The sequence below is a fragment of the Ambystoma mexicanum genome, chromosome 2p (genome assembly GCF_040938575.1).
Source record: "Ambystoma mexicanum isolate Mex_15411 chromosome 2p, UKY_AmexF1_1, whole genome shotgun sequence".
NCBI classification, from domain to species: domain Eukaryota; kingdom Metazoa; phylum Chordata; class Amphibia; order Caudata; family Ambystomatidae; genus Ambystoma; species Ambystoma mexicanum.
Window position 1 is genome coordinate 939591339 of NC_090923.1, and position 19178 is coordinate 939610516.

Here is a 19178-nt window from a genome sequence, read left to right on the forward strand (position 1 = left end):
AGACGTGGCTGGAGAGCAAATGAAAAAACACCCTGTTACAAACATGAAAGAAGATCTGTCGCTTTAAAAGGTGACCTTCATTTAACTGAGACGAGGAGGCTACAGGCTGAGCACACACCGAGACGTTGCATGCAGAGAGACGCATACCTCATCGGGGGAAACCCCTGATAGCATCATACTAGGGAGAGGGGGAGTCAAGGGGAGCCACGCAGCATGCAACTTTCAGATTAATATGATAACAGCCTTGAGGCAACTTGGAGCGATTCCTTGTGTTGATTGAATTGTATTGATAAGCAATGTTTGTGACAGGCTGCAATATGATCTCGCTGTTACTGAGGCTGACCAGTATTACAAATAGAAAAGAAAATACGAACAGTGGAGATCAAGATTTATTGTTAGTAGGTTCATTTTGATTCATTTGCTTGATATAGTACATAATGTTCATTCTTCGAAAATGAGTTTACAAACGTTACCTCGATTGTTAAGTCATGAAGAGAAGTAGTAGTCTTAGTCTTTTGGAGTATATTTCTCCTGATGTAATCTTTAAAAGTTGTAATTCTATTAATTCATAGAGATGAAACACTTTTTTCCAAGTTTTCAAAAGAAAGTAAGTATATCCTCTTAAATTTGTCCACTTCTCGACATGTGTTTCCCTGTTGTATGTTAGAGAGGTTCTTCAGGAGGATTAGATTGTAACAAACAATAATAGACTAGCTAGAAAGAGATGTAATAATGAGATTACAGATGGTATATTGATATGCTGCTATGCACTTTAACTGTTCGTTAGAGTGGAATAAATTGAAGCTGCTTATGGGATATGCCTCTTGGTAGTGTTCATTATGCTTGACTATATTTGTAGTGGAGGATGTATTCCTAGATGTAGATATTTTCGATTTCAATAAGTGGTGCCTGCAAAGACAGCCAGGGATCTACATTTAAAACTCTTGTTTGCCGTGTTGGAGTTAAGGAAAATATCATTCCTTAATAGCTGGAAAATTAAAATTGTTTCTGTAGCGCTTACCTAAGATACAGTTAGATTTTACTGTGAATCCTCTGCACATGAAAACATGAAAACCTAAGGAAAATTCAAGATGGCCACTATTTATATATTCACGTAATGATGCGCTCGTGTTAAGGTGACGTGATGTCATAACATAACGGCCATATTGGATTAGGCAAAAAATATTTGTTTCGTAAACTGATTTTCAATTGCGGGATCAATCTTAACTACAATTCAATTAAAGGAGTTTAGTTGCAAAATATGGCAAATTGCAGAGCTTAAATGGACAGAATATAAATGACAGCGAATATAAGAGCTAAGGCGGAGTGAATGAAAAGAATGAGATAGAGATTACTTAATATAGAATAAGGATCTGTTGCATCTTATGCTTTTCTCAGTTGATCAGTGGAGACGATGCACATAGTTTAGGGTGGTGATATCTGTTATGGCTAAAGAATGTTTATCAGCTATGTGTCTACATTTAGACCTGAGTAACAGCAGTCTAATAAACCAATTTATTTCGCTTCTTTGGATGTTAAAGTTTTTTTAAGGTTGCCCCTTCTTGGTCCTGGGGGAATTTTTTTCAATACCATAGAATTTTGTCATCCTTTTTTTCACCATGATGATGTTGTTGTGCATGAAAACCTAGAGAAAATGTGATGTCCTCATGTTTAATATTGCGTAAATGTCTGGTGGTAATGCCCACATAGATCTTATGGCAGATGTATTCTATAGTGGGAACAACGTTTTTTGAGTTGCAATTGATGAATTCATACATTTTTGATCATGTGCCATTTGGTAAAAGGACTTTGTTTGTCGATAATGTAATGTTGGCAAATAGTGCATTTGCCACATTTGAAATTATCCTTGAGTGGAGTTGATTTCCAAAATTGTGGTAGACCTGGAGCCTCCTTTTTCTTCATGAAATGCGAATGATATAAGAGATCATTTAAATGTTTAGCTTTTCTGCAAGTGAGCGATGCTTGGTTGTTCAAAAATGGTGATGTCATCATCTGAAGTAAGAATGTGCCAATTTCTGGTCAAAATAGTTTTGAGCTGTCTTGTATTGGACTTGTAAACTGTGATAAATCTTGTTTCATTGAAATGTGGTGTTTGGTTTTGCTCCGGTTTATCCATTAGTAGTTCGGCTCTAGTTCTTGATTTTGTTTCGTTGTAGATTTTTTTCAAATGTTTTTTTGAGTAACCTCTCTTGAAATTTTGTGATGGAATTTTGTGCATGAATTTCCAATTCTTCATCTGTACAGTTATGTTTGATGTGTAAAAGTTCTCCATAAGGGATGTGTGCTGGTTGCATGAAGTATAGAGTTTACTGATGTCGGTTTGATGTAAAGCGTGGTGGGGATACATTCATTTTTGATGAAAGGTTTTAGATCCAAAAAGTTGATAGACTCTGTGCTCTCTGTAAGAGTAAATTGTAGATTGTATTTCATTCAGATTAAGGTAGTTGTAGTATTCTTGAAGATCTTTGGTATTTCCTCTCCAGATGAGCACATTATTGATGTAGCGTCCCAGTATATAACTCTATTGTCGTCTTGAATGCTTTGTGTCTCCATGTGAAATGATTTCTTTTTGAATTTATAGGGCTCCTCCTAACCCCATGACATGGAAGCCTCCAGCTCTTCTGGCATGACAAGCATGCCTGATGCAGAGAGCTAGAGGCCTCATTACCTGCACCTATGGATTCAAAATGTAAGGACATGTATTTTCTTTGTGTGTGTGTGTGTGTGTGTGTATAGAATGTTGTGTGTGAATGAGTGCATGATGTTTGGATGGCTGCCTGGATGTGAGTGATTGTATGTATAAAAGATGCACATTTAAATGTATGGATGTCTGCGTGTGTGAGTGTAAGGTGAATGGTGTGTGAATGTGTGTGTGTGCTTGTGTTTTTAATGCCTGGATTACTTATTGGTAATCTTCAATACTCGTAGCCCTACTCTTTCCCCATGCCAGTACTTGTGTAAGAGACCCATACACAAGTATGGGGAAAAGGTATAGGACGCGGAGGTAATGTCTGGCTTAGTTATCTGTCATTATTATTACTACTAGTCCCCCCCCCCCTCTTCCTTGTCCCAGTGCTTACCTATGAGGCAGGGTGCCTCATGAATAAGTACTAGGAATGAGGTAGGGGGACATGGAAGTGATTTTGGGCTGAGGAGCAGATTGAGGTAGGGCTGGGAGGGATAGGGTACCATATGGGGGATGGGTTGGGGCAGGGGTTGTGAGGTAAATTGTAATGGCATTCCATGTCCAGGCTAAGCAGGCATGATATGTGGTATTGGTGTCTAGACTGACATTTTAATGCAGTCAGTCTAGCCCTTTCTTACTGTGGCATGACATTTTGTATTCTGCATCTTCAGTAAAGCACGCATTAGAAGTGTTATTATGTAGCTAGACTGGCATTTTGGTGCAGCCAGTTTGGATATATTTTCACACTGTGGCATGCATTTTGGTAAAGCCAAGAGAACTAGGTTGTATGAGTACTGGTGTATATTGGCAGAACCTGCATGGACCTATTTTCATATAGTATCGTTACTGGCATTATGCGCAAAGAAAACATGTGTTCTTTTACTGACCTATATTGGTGCATCCAATGGGCAGAGTCGGTGTAAAAATGTTGTTATACTTGCACATATTGTGGTCAAAAGCATCATGAAAATATGTTGGAGAAATGCTCCTGTACACGTTGGTAACTTGCATCTATTGAATTTGTTTCATGAGTTACCCTACAAAACCAATTGCAAACTGTGTTCCTTTTTTACCCAATTTTACTAAAAGTGTGCTGTAAAGTGCACCATTTTAAACCATCATTTAAAAATCAAAATTGCGGCGGAGATCCCTCCCTTCTCCCCGCACCTCCTTTAATTTGTTTGGGCTCCATCACTACGCTCGTTCACCAAGACCTATTTGGGAGAAATATGTACACTCCTCCACTTAAAAATACACCAGCCGACAATGCGCAGTTCTTACTGTTGCATTGTTGTTCTCGGTATCTGTGATAAAATAACCATGATCATTGTTAGTGCTTCGACTGGCATTCTGGGGCAGTATATCTTAATGTGGTATTGCATGTTTTACTGAAATATGTTTATTACGTGTCTATACTGGTCTACATTGTGCAGCCAGTTAAACATGATTTCACCGTGGCATGGCATTTTTAATAACCAAGCATTACATTGAATAAAGCATTAATGTTCTTGTGCACAGTTAGTGACTTGCATGTATTGGATTTTTGGATTGGTGTTACCCTGCAAAATCATTACAAACGCTCAGGTTTTTTTAGCCCATTATTCTCAGAAAGTGTGCTGTGCAATGCATTAAAATACATATATTTCTCTTAGTGCAGTGTGCGGCGTGCCCCTGCAGCACCACGGTCATTGTGTGTATTGTGCAAGCGTGGTACTCTAGGCCGGCCCAGAGTGTGGTGCGACCAGTGGTTTGTGGGGGGTCGCAGTAAGCATGGCTTGCAGGGAGGCCCCTAATGTTTGTGCCAGGCCACTGAAGACTAATGAATACGTATTGTCCTAATGCTGCTCATCATCGTTTTCCTTAAATTAATCAAAAAGGTTTTTTTGTACTTAGCAGAGCCATGAATATGAGTCCGGGAATAGGGGGCGTGGCGGTGGTTCTACCAAAAATTTCATTTGAACCTAAATTGCTTGTTTAAGCTTTACCAGCAGCCCAGTAAGTGATGCACTTCGTTTGAGATGGGCTAGATCGTTGAAGTTTGCTAAATAGTAAGCAGCGTGTTCATTTGGAACATTAGAGCCCAGGATATAATATAAGAATTGTACTTAATGGGATTGTGATCAGAGGCGTTGCTACGGGGGTCTTTGGAGGCTATAGCCCTGGGTCTTTTGATTGGAGCCCCGGATAGAATCTCAGGGTCTACAACCAAAAGTATAGCTACACCGGAGTCCCAACAATCCAGACATTAGTGTAGCCTCAGATCTTTTCCAGACATAGAAACGGCATTGATTGTGATAAACTGTGTTCTGCTTTCCCATGTGGGGTCACTTTATCAGATTGAGCGATGGTGACCTTGAGTGTTGTTTTTGCTCAATCTTGTGGCTTTCTCTCTCTAGCTAAAGAATTGAACTTTGACAATTCATCAAGAGCTGAGGTTGTTTGGGGGGGGTAGATCCAACTCTGGTATTGCATGGAGTTATAAGTCTACACATAAATGGACATGGGGTAAGTCCCTAATCCCCTTAAGTGTGCTTTATACATATCTGTTTATTTGTAATGCGCACCAGACAGAGGGTGTCATATGGTACTGTTACCCCTTCCTCAATGTCTGCCAGCCTCTCTTCTGGCCAGAGAACTCTTTTTCAGAACTGCAACTACCAGAATGCAACTTGGTGCAACCAAGAACGCCCGGGCTGGTACAAGGGGCATGGAATCAAGAACTGGTATGGAATGACCTACCAACTCCAGAATGGCTCCAGGGGAATAGTGGTCAGCAGAAAAAGAACTGGGGTGAGACATGACTTCAGGGGAGATATAGAAATCCTTGCCAAAGCCAATTGGGAACAAAATTCACCAGTACATGGAGAAAGCCACAAGGGAGATTAGCAGTCTGAGAACATGGATGCCATCTTGCAAATGGAGATTTAAAAAGGTGCAGTGATGAACCCCTTCATAAAGCATTCCAGGGGACAGCCTATCCCAGAAGGACCACTTAGCAGGAGATTGGCCAAGAGGAGCATGTGACCAGGGAAACCAATGGGAGCCTAGAAGATTTTTGGAAGGGGGTAGGCTTGGCTATAAAAGCCCAGCCAGCACAGAGATTAAAATGGTTCTGCTGAGGTTTGGTGGATTGATGGTGGGCCAAGAAGCCACGTGGAGGGCAATGTGGAGGAGACTGTGGTAGTGGTCTGAGGGAGTATAGGTAAGGTTTGTGTGTAGTCGGGAGGGGGGATTTGTAAAAGGGAGTGTGGATGGGAGAGGTGAGAGGGGAGGGGGCGAGATGGGGATGGGGAAGGGGATTGGAAGGAAAGAGGTTAGTATATAGTAGAAGCGTGGTGTGAGAGTGAACATTGGTAGTGGTGGAGAGAAGGCGAAAGGTAGTTTGGAGAGACAGGACAAGAGTGTCAAATCAGGAGGCAGGAGTAGACTGGGGTTATTGAGGGACAGAAGTGCAGGTATTGCAATGGTGGTACAAGAGAAGAAGGGTGGGGAGGGGAGCATATGGGAGGGGGGGTAAGGGAGCGAAATTAGTAGAAGGCAAGTGGTACAGACCGAGAGCGAAAGTAGGAAGATCTTGGAAGGAGGAGAGCAGAGATTGATATATATATATATATATATATATATATATATATATATATATATATATATATATATATATATATATATATATATATATATATATATATATATATATATATATATATATATATATATATATATATATATATATATATATATATATATATATATATATATATATATATATATATATATATATATATATATATATATATATATATATATATATATATATATATATATATATATATATATATATATATATATATATATATATATATATATATATATATGGATAAATAGAGGCAGAAAGAAAGAGGGGTCGAAAAGTGGAGAAACCATGGTAAAATCAGTCTGCTGACAAGTGTGAGAGGATCATTTAGAAATTCCCTGTAGGAGCCAGCTAGAGAAGGCCACAGCCTTTGGGTTTCCCACCCAGATTAGAAAAGACCTAGACAATGGGGGAGTTACCGTGCTGTGGAACAAGGTGGGGGGAATTCATGTGGTCAGAGGTGCCTGGGTTAGGGTGGAGAGAGCCCACCGCACGGTTGTGGGAGCTGTAGGGCCTCCTTAGTTTTAACCACACCAGCCTTCCCCCAGCAGTTGTTTTTAAAACTTCAATAAAGCACCATAAATAAAATGTCCTCAGAAATCTGTAGGCCAAGATATCTGTGACTGTACCTGGCCACATTTAGTGCCTTGAGAAATCCTATGCTATAGCTTAGGGTTTATCAGGAGGCCTATGCAGGGATGAACAGGAGGCTCAACCTAGTGCTCGGAATCATTATGTATGCATTAGTGAGCCAAAACAAAGTGAAGCTAAACCAAAATCAAATTCCCCCCATGGCATTGTGGGTTTCCCTAGGCCCATCTTCTGACCTTGTTACTAAATTATGAAGTCGGTCAGTATAATGTCTAAGAAATTAATCTTTAATATGGTCACCATATCCTGCGGGGTAAGGAAGGTCCACCCTGGGTCCTCATTGCTACTTGTTGGCACTTTGCTTTCCCTTAATTCTGGATCCATACCTCCTTCAACTCTCTGAGCCCCATTGCTGCCACCATGACATCTCCTCTGTCTCCTCTTTAGGGGTCTGCCTTGGCCCAAATGTGACCTCCTTGTGCCTTCCCGACTTTTCTGGCTAAGGGGTCTCTATCCTAGGACCACTGAACGGCTGTTCCTTCCACTGTAGTCTCATCCTTCCTTGATGCCACCATCTCCTCTTTCTCCTCCTCTGTAGTACCACATCCTCCCTCCCCTATTTTTCCAACACGTTTTATCGTTGCCACCTCCTCCTCAGTTGTTGCCCCCTTTTCCTCATCTGACCCTCCCTGGTGCTGCCTTTGGTGACCTGAAGGCATGTGCTTCTTTCCATTGTGCGAATTCGAAGTGGAAAACACCCTTGGTCAGCTTTCTGAACACTTGGTGTTCAATTTTACATCATGAAAAACCTTTGCTGGGGAACAATGGTTCAGTAATAATAATATAATGCTAGTTTTTAAATAGCACTACCTCACCCTAGGACATGAAAGCATTGTAATAACAGTTGATATCATTAGCCACCGTGTGGTACTCAATTTCTTGACCTCGGAAGGATGAAAGGCTAAGTCGCGCACGGGTATTTGAACCTGCGTTGGTAGGCTACGCACGGATGTCCAAAAGGGTGCTGAGCTCGCTGTGCTAGCTGACCGGCAGTAACTTTGTGTACCACACTGGATCTAGACCATCTAGGAAATTTCCAACAGGCAACCTTATATCCACGGGGATGCAAAGTTCAGTACAGTTCCTGCATGCCTTGTGAGGTACCCTGAACCAGTGACTGGAACCAGACCCTTCCATTGTCGAGTGAAGGGGGAATCGCTTCTCTTGAGTGGAACAGTCTATGTCCCTGTGGAAGCGTTGGGGACTTGTGGGCTCTCATTAGGGGAAGGGGTGCACAAACATTACCCTGCAGAGTTTCAGCAAGGTTTTTGGGCAAGACCTAAACTTACAGGGTTAACTTGCCCGCATGCACTTGTGGTGTGGGGGGATGTCAGACCTTCAAGACTAGGCCCTTCTGTGCCGCTGTAATTGGTCCCTGCCATGTGACAAACAAAGGGAAGGTGACTAGTGGACCCTGCCTTCGTGCCCAACATCCACTTGCTTGCCCAAAGTGGGGTACTTGCCATTTCTATGTCCAAATGATAGTGCCAGTAAAGGCCCTTGTTGGCAACTTCACTTTTCTGAAGAGTTTTGTATGTATGTATATGTGTATATTTTTTTTTTTTTTTTTTTTTTTTTTACTTGGTGGTGGGGGATTGCACTTTTAAAAAAAAAAAGAAAATCCCTTCCCCCAACTTTCCTGTGTAAGGGGCGGTGCTCTGGGCTTGTGTAAGGGGCGGCGTTTTGTGCTCATGCTTAGTTCTATGATTGGAGAGTTAAGCAGTGTGGGAATTCAGTGGGCACCGGGAGGCACTGCCTTTGTTACCCACAGAGTACTATACCAGGTTCCTCAGCATGCCCGGACCCCAGGATATCTTGCCCCCTGTGAAACCTCTAGCTGAGTCTGGAAGCCATCATTGGGGCCAAGCAGGGGAGTTGCTAGGTCTGGAAAAGACCCGGGGCTAAGCTGATGTCGGAACTGTTGGGACTGGGGGCTAGCTAGTCTTTTGGCTGTAGCTCCTGAGATTCTATCCGGGGCTACAACCAAAAGATCAGGGGCTATAGCCCCCTTAGCCCCCCCCTAGCAACGCCCCTGGGGCCAAGCAAGGCAGAAGGTCCCTGGGCGATGCTCTTCCCTGTGATGCAAAGACAGAAGAGGCCCAGAAGCACATTGGAGTCACTGGGTCTGGAGCGGCAGCTGTCCATGAGTGGCTGAGGTAGAAAGTGGCAATAGTAACCTTATCAAATGGCACGCCATGCCGTATGTGGGCATCCAGTGGCATGTGCCGGGACGTGTGTGTATTCACAGGGATATGACGGTTGCCCTATGAGTTGGTTTACAGGCATGAGGCATGCCATATCGAGCAGATCAAGAATGTATGAAGGCACTTCCCTTCACACCTATCGCAACAATTCCCGCCCCCATTACCAGCTGCTGCAGGGAAGAGCTGGGCTGTGCAGAAGAAACTGATACTGTGGAAAACTGAGTATTTGTCGTTGGAAGGTGGCAGATGGGACACCATTGCTGTTTTTATCGCAAATGACTACAAAAGGAGCGTAATTACTAGAAATTGGGAGATATTTTGTGACAAATGAAGGACGTGTCCAAAATATTTCAAACTGGGCTTGAAAGAGTAGAGTAATCTGAGAGGCGGCTCTGGCATCTGAGTTTGTACAAAATACTTCTTCTTAATTATCGGAGGCGTGAGGGAGGGTAGGTGGAAATGTCAAATCTACGTACAGTTTCTTTGGAAAATGATGCTGTAAATTCAAATGTCCCAAAATACCTCCGGCCCAAACTTTTCTCAACTCCAAACTATCTTTCTATCCTAGCTCTATATCGTTGTATCCTCGTCTGTAGAGCACGCTTCAAACCAGATTCCCGCATTGCATTTTATTAAAAGGTATCCTTGTTATCTAACTAAATGGTATTCCTTTTAGGTTGAGCCACCACTCCACATATTTGAACCTATGACCTGCAGGTAGGAAGGTATAGCTCTGTATCCTATACTTTACCAAATTGAGCTTTTGAGCTGTGAGTTGGTCTTAGCCTGAGGATTCCACATCTGTTTCTGCAGCCAGAACGTTAACTTACTGAGCAGTTTAACTGGAATTCCTGTGACCAGCAGATTACAAACACTTCTTCACAGGAGGCCCATTAATGCACTGAATTATTGTACTTAAACCATGTGATGTGCACATTACCTTTATTGGACGGAGATCGGAGAGTAGATTACTTAGAGTTGGAATGTGTTATTTGGCATTTGTATAATGCCTACTTGCCACTGGTACGGCCTTGAAGCGCTGTGAGGATGAATGCCTTTGAAAGACGAGTGATAGTGATGGAGATAGCTAGGCCCCTAACAGCAGCCATTATTAAAAGTTGTAGGACAGGTGCTGTGTCTGATTGTCAAGAGTCGAGATATGTGAACTGGACCGAATTTTATTTCGTGGGACTCGGCTGTATTCCAGAGGTGGTGGCGCTAGTGCCCAGCATGATGCATGTTTAGTCCAAATAGTGTGCATGGAAAATGTGTGAGGCTGTGTGTAATGCAATCTAAGTTGGGAGGCCAAGTGAGGCAGAATGCAAGTGTGGCAACATAGAGAAAATGGGAAACCTAGGCCTTCAATAATACACGTGTGATAAGATGCAAACTGTGGCATGGTTCGGCGAAGAGGTCCCTCACCTGAAAGTGGCTGTAGATGGCTGGCGTGGAAACTAAGTTTTAAGTACCTTCCTCTAAGGGTATCTCTGCCTACTGTGCACTATTCGAGGCAGAAAGGAGTAGCGGCAGATTGACCCAAGGTGAATGGTGCTTCTAATCAAACAATGGCACGTGGTAGAGCCAGTCACATGGCATTGCTGGGCATTTTAGACTATTGGCATTACAGAGAGGCCAGTCTGTTAGGAAGCTTAGAGATGATTCAAAATATTACCTATAAAGGAAGCTTTATAAATTTCATTTATCAAGATTTCTAAGTGGCGTTTGATCTGGTGCACTGGACTCGTCCTTGCCAACTTTTAAAACCTACTTTTGGGCAAACTCGAATTACTTATCAATGTGCTCTGAAGCCTACACTGCTTTCATAGATTTTGATTATCCAATAATAAATGCTCTTTTCAAAAACTTTTTTTATTTTAGGAAGGCTGATGTGTAACTTAAGTCTGGGCAGTTTTGCTTCGTTGGAACCCTGCCTTTTTTTATTCATTTTTTTGTGGCTCATTTGCTTCCTTTCTCATTTCCACAAAGGGTGCGCTGGAGATCTGGTTGGGCCGAGGAGTGTCTGGATTTCACCTGGTCAACACCAAGCGGGCGCTTCTGGAGCTGGTGAGTGGCTTTGCCTCTGTTGCTTTAGTAGTTGGGTTTTATGTGAACAGGTGAAGTTTGTGGGGGGGGGGGGAGAATTGATTTGCTGAGTAAAAATATGCGCTGGACTAACGGTCCTCTAATCCAGTAGAGTTTGTATGGCCTAAATCTGTACACACGTGTCTAACGTCACCCAGGGCATGTTAATATGCACACTTCTAAATTCAACTTTGCACAGAGAGGATATTAGGTGCACTTCTAAATTCAACCAAGGCACTCTAATAGGCACATATCTAGATTCAACTTTGTTCCAAGTTTAATCTTGAAGTGTGCCTATTATCCTTTCTGTGCAAAGTGGAATTTAGTAGTGTGCCTATTAACTGCCCTGGTTGATTTTAGATGTGTGCCTAATAGCGTGCCCGGTTGACTTTAGAAGTGTGCCTAATATCCTCTCTGTGCAAAATTGAATCTAGACGTTTGCCTATTATCCTCTGTGCAGAGAGGATATTAGTCACACTTCAAATTCAACAAGGGTACACTATTAGGCATACTTCTAAAGTCAACCAGGGCACGTTAATAGGCACATTTCTAGAGTCAACCAGGGTATGTTAATATGCACACTTCTAAATTCAACTTTGCACAGAGAGGATATTAGGCACACTTCTAAATTCAACCAAGGCACGCTAATAGGCACACTTCTAAAGTCAACCAGGTCGTGTTAATAGGTACATTTCTATCCAGATGCGGTGCAAGCTAAAGTTCAGTTTCCTACATGTGTGGCACTAGCTAAATTGGCAAGTAAGTTAGTATGCATCACAAGGCAACATTTACAATCCATTTATAGTAGTCACAAGTCTTCCTAAGTATGTATTGTTTACGTCTATCGCAGTCTACGTTATGGAAGGCATGGGTCATAATAAAAAGTATATATAACAAATATTTTTAAGGAAAGTTCCTATGTTACATTTTGAGCTAATGAGGCTGTTTTGTCATACGGGCATCAATTTTCTGTAATGAAGCAGCCTCCTATGTTCATGTTATTGCCTCTGCTCTTGTGGCAATAATCGAGCAAAATCCCCCTATTGGGAGCTTTTGCTTAGTGCTGCCAGAGAGCAGAGCTTAACATGAAGAGTAGGCTGACACAGTGTTTACAACTGCCTTGACTTTCATTTTACCTTTTCTGTGGTCTCCAAGCCCAGGGAAGCACAGAAAACATAAAATGAAAGGCACAGCAATTATAAATACTTTGCCTGTCACTGGCAGAGTTTGAAAATTGCTTCTACTTTCTTTTCTAGATTCCCGAGCACGGGAAACTGAAAACTAAAGTCACTGCAATTATGAAAACTTGGCCCGCGAAGTATTCATAATTCCCTGGACTTACTTTTTAAGTCTCCTGGGCTTCCCCAGGCTCAGTGGAGCCCAGGAGACTTAAAAACATAGCCACGGCAACCATAAATACAATGCAGTTGTATTCATAATTGCCAGTACTTTGGCTTTAAGTCTCCCAGGCGCCCCCGTCTCGGGAAACTTGAAACAAAAACACTGGCAATTATAAATACAACATTGTTGCAGGCACTTTCACTTCATCTCCTGAGTTCCCGCGAGCCGGGGGAGCATAGGAGACTTAAAAAAAGCTACAGCAATCATAAATGCAATGCTCTAGCATTTATAATTGCCTGGATTTTCGATAAACGGTAAAACAAAAAAGCACTCGGAAGCAGGGCAGGAAGAGGCCTGACAGCATTCTCTGCTCTCCTGCTGTAATAAGCAAAAGCTCCCAGTAAGAGGCTTTTGCTTCATTATTGCTGCGAGAGCAGAGCTTAACACAAGCACAGGAGGTTAATTCATTTCACAATATGGATGCATCCCAGTGCTTGACATGTTTGACTTTGAGCCTCATTTGCTATAAAAATTTCCATAGGAACTTTCTTTAATAATAGTTTTTATATATATTTTTTATTATGACCTATCTTTTGAGACAATACCATTTTTGAGTGAACTTCCCCCTTAAGTTATGGAGGGATTACCTATTTTAAAAACATCCGGCAAGATGCATGTCCTGAGTGAGGACTTTATGATGGCAGGAAAGTGTAGTAGTACATAATGGTGGATTTTATGATGGAGGATTTCAGGATGTCCTCTTCCTAGTGAATGACTTTGAGAGCAGTAAAGGTATTTGCCTGTTCCTGAAGTCGGATGGTTTTGAAGGTGGACCATCAGCTATTTTGTGGGGTTTGATGAGGTATGGTCTTTGCTTTCTCGATTGAGTTTACCCATGCAGTGTGTGAATCTGTATTTTGAAGAATGTGCATGCGGTGTAGCATTTGTCTGTGGAATGGGATATTGATTGTTTGGCAATTATCTGGTGAAGCGGTTTAACTTCTTGAAGGTGATTTTGTATTTGATGTTCTGCTATGGTTCATTTGTAATGCACAACTTTTGCTCTGCACCTGGAGCAGAATGTTTTGGGTTTGTTGGCCTACTTGTGTTTTACACCAGATGGTTTCCGGATCTGGGTGGAGTTTGTGTTTATCATGATTGTGTTCATCATGATGTCAATGGTTTTTACCTGTTGTAACCTGTTGCATAAGGGTGTACATGTTGAAGCCATTATCTTGGGGGAGGGGAGGTAGGTTGAAGGTGTCGGCAGAGGTGGCTGAAAAGGGTGACTAGGTATTTTCTGCCAGTTTGTGAAGTCGTTGTAAAGGAGCAGATGACTGTTTACTTTCACAAAAAGCAAATAGTTCATATAGTCACATTCCATTGGATTTTATAAAAGTGTGCCATGTTTTGCATTGAGGTTCAAATTGGAATGGAATGTAACAGTTGAGTGTAAGGAAGGGCAGTAAAAAGGTATAAGATGAGCAGTCTGCAGTGTGGTACATATGAATATCCTTGGACTTAAAAAAGCAATAGCCGCTGGCAAGGAAAATTGTTCCAGAAATGTGATCTCTCTGAAAAACAAATATTGCGCCCTGGTAGCTACACTTCAAACTTTGCTAGGTTAGAGCAAGTTTCTTATAGACTGAGAGGCTGAGAATAATGCTGTCTGTGTTTGGTAATCTAGGATTAAAAGGGGGAGCTCAGAGGCAAAGGTTGCAAGAAGAGAATGGGTCAGTTCCTGAATTTTGTGTTTGGTTTCATTGCACTGTTTTTATCCTAGTTTTCTTTTTTTTGAAAGTATGAATACATTCGATGTTCTGGTGTTTTTGAGAAGATTTGATTTCTAGCTTGAGGTCCCCCCCCCCCTAGTCCTTTTTAGGGGCAAGGGGCTGCTTTCAGAGGGGGCAAGGCAGACTTCAATTTCCCTAGGCCCCATTGGGTAGATGTGCTTGTGATACAGTAACACCTCTCAGGAAATGTCTGCGGTACACGTCATAAAGTGTAACGATGCTTTCACTTCAGTAAAATAGGAGACCACATAGGCGTATTGTAACAATACTTTTGATCTATTGAATATAGCACAAGAAATCTGAGCAGAGGCTTTAGGGATAATTGGAGCCAAAAACTATTTCTCTAAAGCAATCTGATGTCAAAAAAAAAAAGCTGTACTGCTTCTTGATAACGTGACGCATATGATTCAACTATATTAAAACTGCTGCTTGTAGACAAAGGAGAATAGTTGTTGCCTTTTCTAGTGGACAGCACCTAATGAGATTTTGGGATACATCACTAACTGTTAAGATTTTCACACACTCACCTGGAACATTTTTGCACACAAACCCAAAAGGAATGGGTATGTAGTCCACTTTAATTGTAACACATGCTGTTGAGAGGCAGATGAATGTCATATTTTGCCTTACTTCTGTACCCCCTCCTATAACTACTAGGCTGCCTGGTGAGTTTGGGCTAGGACTGTGCAGTGCAGCCAACCTTCTTTCTTTCAACTATCCTCTGCCACCCTGATGGCACTCGCCATCTCCCCTATCTTTTCTAACTGCTACAAGATCATCTATCCTCCTTCTCTCACGAAGTCTGGAATAAAAAAGCAAAAAAAAAAACATCCTGAGCACCAACTCTGTCCTCCCCATCGCAGACCTATGTCAGTGCAACTTCCAGACCGATCTGTCCCCTTTCACATCCTCTCCCATTAATGGTGGCCCCAGGTAGGATATCGTTTTGGCAGGCTTCTCATCCCTCTGTATCATTAATGTCTTCCACACTGGCACTATATTGGTTCAGGTTCCTACACCCAACCTCCTTTTCTTTGATTGGTGTCTGCCATGCCTCATTAAATTCCTTCCCTCATCTGCCTCTCCCCCCCCCAAACCCCCCAACCACTCTCTCTGTCCCTCCCCCTCCCCCTCAGACTGGTGTACCACACTCCTGTACTCCTCAGAAAACCTTCAAAGGCAAAGACCTCCTTCACCTGGCCACACGTTATGCCTGCTCAGCCAACAAAAACTCTGCCCACATCTGCCTCCTTCTTGAAGACCTTGACCTTGACATTCTTGCACTTACCGAGACATGGTTCAATGCCAGCTCAGTCACTGCTTTTGACTCCTTTCGACTCCTTTCTCCCTGATGGCTACAAAATCATTTCCTTGGCCTTACAGTGCTGGCAGTGGGGTTGCCTTAATCTTCCCAGAGTGGCTTTGTTCCTCCCTCATACCCACCCAGCCTTGCTCTTCTATTGTGAGCCTGGTTTGCAAGTTGGTCATCTCTCCCTCCTCCTCTATGACCATTGCCACTATTTAGAGGCTCACTGGCTCTACCACCCTATTCCTCTCCGAATGGGCCAATTTCTGCTCCTCTCTACTCTAAACCACCTCTAAACTCTTTCTCTTGGGTGACTTCAACATCCATTTGGACTCCTCCGTCACATCATCCACTCTCTTCCTTGACCTCTGCTCCTCGCTCTCCCGCTCCGTTCTCCCTTCTAGTCCAACCTACTTGGCAGGACACACTCTTGACGCCCTCATCCACTTTGTTCTTTCACCCCCCCACACTCATCACACCTCTCTCCTGGTCGGGCCACTCTCCTCTTACCTGGGTCCCCTTGGCCCTCTGACTGCACCTCCTCCAGCCCTGCAAACCTCGTTCACGAACATCCGTCCGATGAAACAAGTGTCAGCTGCTGCCTCCGCCACCTTAAGCCCTCCACTCTTGCCCCGCCCCTCCATACTCTACCTCTACCTCCGACTCTGCTCTCAACAACCTCCATCTGGCCATTACTAACACTCTCGACATTCTTGTCCCAGTCATGAGGATCCACCTGAAACCTGCCTCTAAACGTAATACCTGGTCCGACTCTGAACTTGCAGCCCTAAAACGCAAGTGCAGAGCTGCGTAACGGAAGTGGCAAACCTCAGGCTCACCCTCTGACAAACTGGCTTGCTGCCTGCTTCAAAGGCAATACAGAGTCTCTGTGCCAGGAAAAGGGCCCACACACGGGCACAGGTATCTGGTGCATCTAACAAAATGGCTGAACTCTTTAAAATCTGCAGGGAACTAGCCAACCCTTCTGCAGGCTCCTCCGCCCCTCTTCCATCCCAGGCACTGGTCACGCACTTCACCACCAAAACTCTTTATATCATGTGCACCCTTGCTACCGTCTCCCCAACCCCAATCTCACTCCCCTGTCTCCTATGGCCTCCCACCTTCCTTCCTCTCTCTCTCCCCACTCCTTCACTGTCACACCTGATGAGGTCATCAGAGTTGTCCATCCATTGAAGGTCTCCTCCAAACAGGTTTCCACTTGCTCCTTCAGAACCATACTTGACTCTCTTTCCCCCTGCACTTGCTGATTTCTGCAACCACTCTTTTGCTACTGGATCTTCTCATCCTTAAAGCACTCCCTTGTGCACCTTCTCCTGGAAAAAACCTTCTGCAAACCCTACTTGTCCAGCCAACTACATCCCTATTTCTATCGCCGCCTTCCTTGGGAACCTCCTGGAGAAGCTGGCCTTCCCCCAACTTGCATCTCACACTGAATTTGTTGTTGGTCTCCACGACCATCAATCTGAAATCCAAGCATCCAGGGGCACGGAAACCGCTCTTCTGAGCACCCATGAAGAACTTCTCACATCTCTGGACTCTAACTCTCCAGCTGTCCTCATTCTCCTCGATCTCTCCTCTGCCTTTGACATGATCAACCCCTCCATCCTCATAAAACAGCTCCATGAAACCCTGGGTATCTCGGGGTGGGAACTGGGCTAGCTCACCTGTCTGTCCCAGGTGTTTCTGGGCACCTTCTCACCTACTTTTCCCCACCTGTGGTGTCCCCCCAAGGCTCCAACATCTGCCCCATGATCTTTAACACTTACCTTGCTCCGCTGGCACTCCTCATTTCCTCATTCTCCCCCAACTTTCATTGCTATGCAGATGGCACACAACTCTTCTTCCAACTGCCTGCTGACCCTCTTGCTTCTTCCAGAATCTTCTTCTGCCGATCTGCCATCAAGTCCTGGTGCTCCTACCAACGATCTCTGCCTCAATGCCAGCAAGACTGAGATCCTTCCTATTGGGACCCCTGCTCCTTCTTTCTTCCCCTCACTCTGGCCATACTCTATCGGCTCTCCCCTTCTCCTTCATCTGAAGCCAGACACCTTGGAGTCATCTTCGACTCCTCTTTCCTTCCTCCCTCACATTCAGGGCATTGCCAAGAAGTCCCACTTGCAACTCTTCCTTCTCAATGGAATTCTCCCTTTTCTCCCTTTCCTCCAAAAGCTCAATGTTACTAGAGCTCTGGTTCTCTCTAGGCTAGACTACTGCAATAGCCTTCTCTTGAATCTACCCTCTTCCTCACTATGACCCCCTCAAGTTAATCTAGAATAGGGCAGCAAGACTTATCCTTGGCCTCAAGCCCAGGGACTGCATTTCTCCTTCACTGGCTCCCGGCTGCTGCAAGGATCAAGTTAAAATCATCTGCATCATCCATAAGGCTATCTGGGGCCAGGAATCACACTGCAACTTGCATTTACTAAATACTCTCCCTCTACACCTCTACGGTCCTCTGTTACCAACTCTGTGTCGAGCGTTTCGCTAAACAGAGGGCCGGTGGCTGATCTCGGTCTAAAGATGGCTCCCTCTTATGGAACAGCCTCCGCCTTCCTCTTCATCTTGATCCGGACCCCTTCAAATTCTGGAACCTCCTCAAGACTTTCCTTTTCACCTCCTCTTTCCCTTCTTCCCATCACAGTAGTTATGATTGGTGACCAGGGCCCTTATGTGATCTTTGGGCCCTGGCCTCCCACACCCAATTGCCTCAGCCTCTTCCCACACACACTTGCCTTGGCACTTACTGGCCTTCGACACTGAAGGCCTGCACTTCCCTATTTGTTTTTCAGATGAAAGCTCCCTAGCACTTCCTACACTGGGCACTACACCTGCTGCTCCCTCACAAGCATGGGCACTCCTGCACGTATCCCCTCTACCTCTTCCCCTATGCGCTCTCTCTGCACTTGCACATTCTGAATGCTCACGAGGCCTAGCAGGGTCGTCTTTATCTTCCAGTGCATTGTTTTCTATCCCATGTTCCCTCCCTGTTGCTCAGTGGGTGCTTTGAAACAGTTTACTTATTGTATAAGCGCCGAACAAATGCACAATAAATAAATCCATAGCCCCTCCCCCGGCCCAATACTGCACAGGTGAGAAATGTTACTAAGACAACCGTACTGCCCCTTTCCTAGGCAGGTACAGCAGGAGATGGACAAGCTGAAGATGGCAAGAGTAACCAAACTAACGTTGTGACAATACATGCGCATGCATTGGACAACATGAAGATACACACTAGGTAACATATGCATTTACACATGAAGAATATTAACATAGCATCCATAACACATGAAGAATATGAATATAAGCAATGCATATGCAACATGAACAACATGTGAATATAGCTCACTAACCTAGAAACGTAACAGTAATAGGCAGCCATATTTTCCAAAATGGAATTTGCAGCATGCTCTTAATTTAAAGAAAGGACTTGTGGCTTCACGAG

The 19178-nt window shown here is 43.7% G+C and overlaps 1 protein-coding gene across 2 annotated transcripts in view; it reads left to right on the plus strand.

Moving 5' to 3' along the window:
• LOC138566940 (amino acid transporter heavy chain SLC3A2-like) overlaps positions 1 to 19178 on the plus strand; it is a 440795-nt gene that overhangs the window by 229282 nt on the left and 192335 nt on the right. For both annotated transcript variants that reach the window (XM_069644698.1, XM_069644699.1), the window contains exon 5: positions 11180 to 11257. In XM_069644698.1, coding sequence (XP_069500799.1) covers positions 11180 to 11257 — 78 coding nt within the window. The remainder of the gene's footprint in view (positions 1 to 11179; positions 11258 to 19178) is intronic.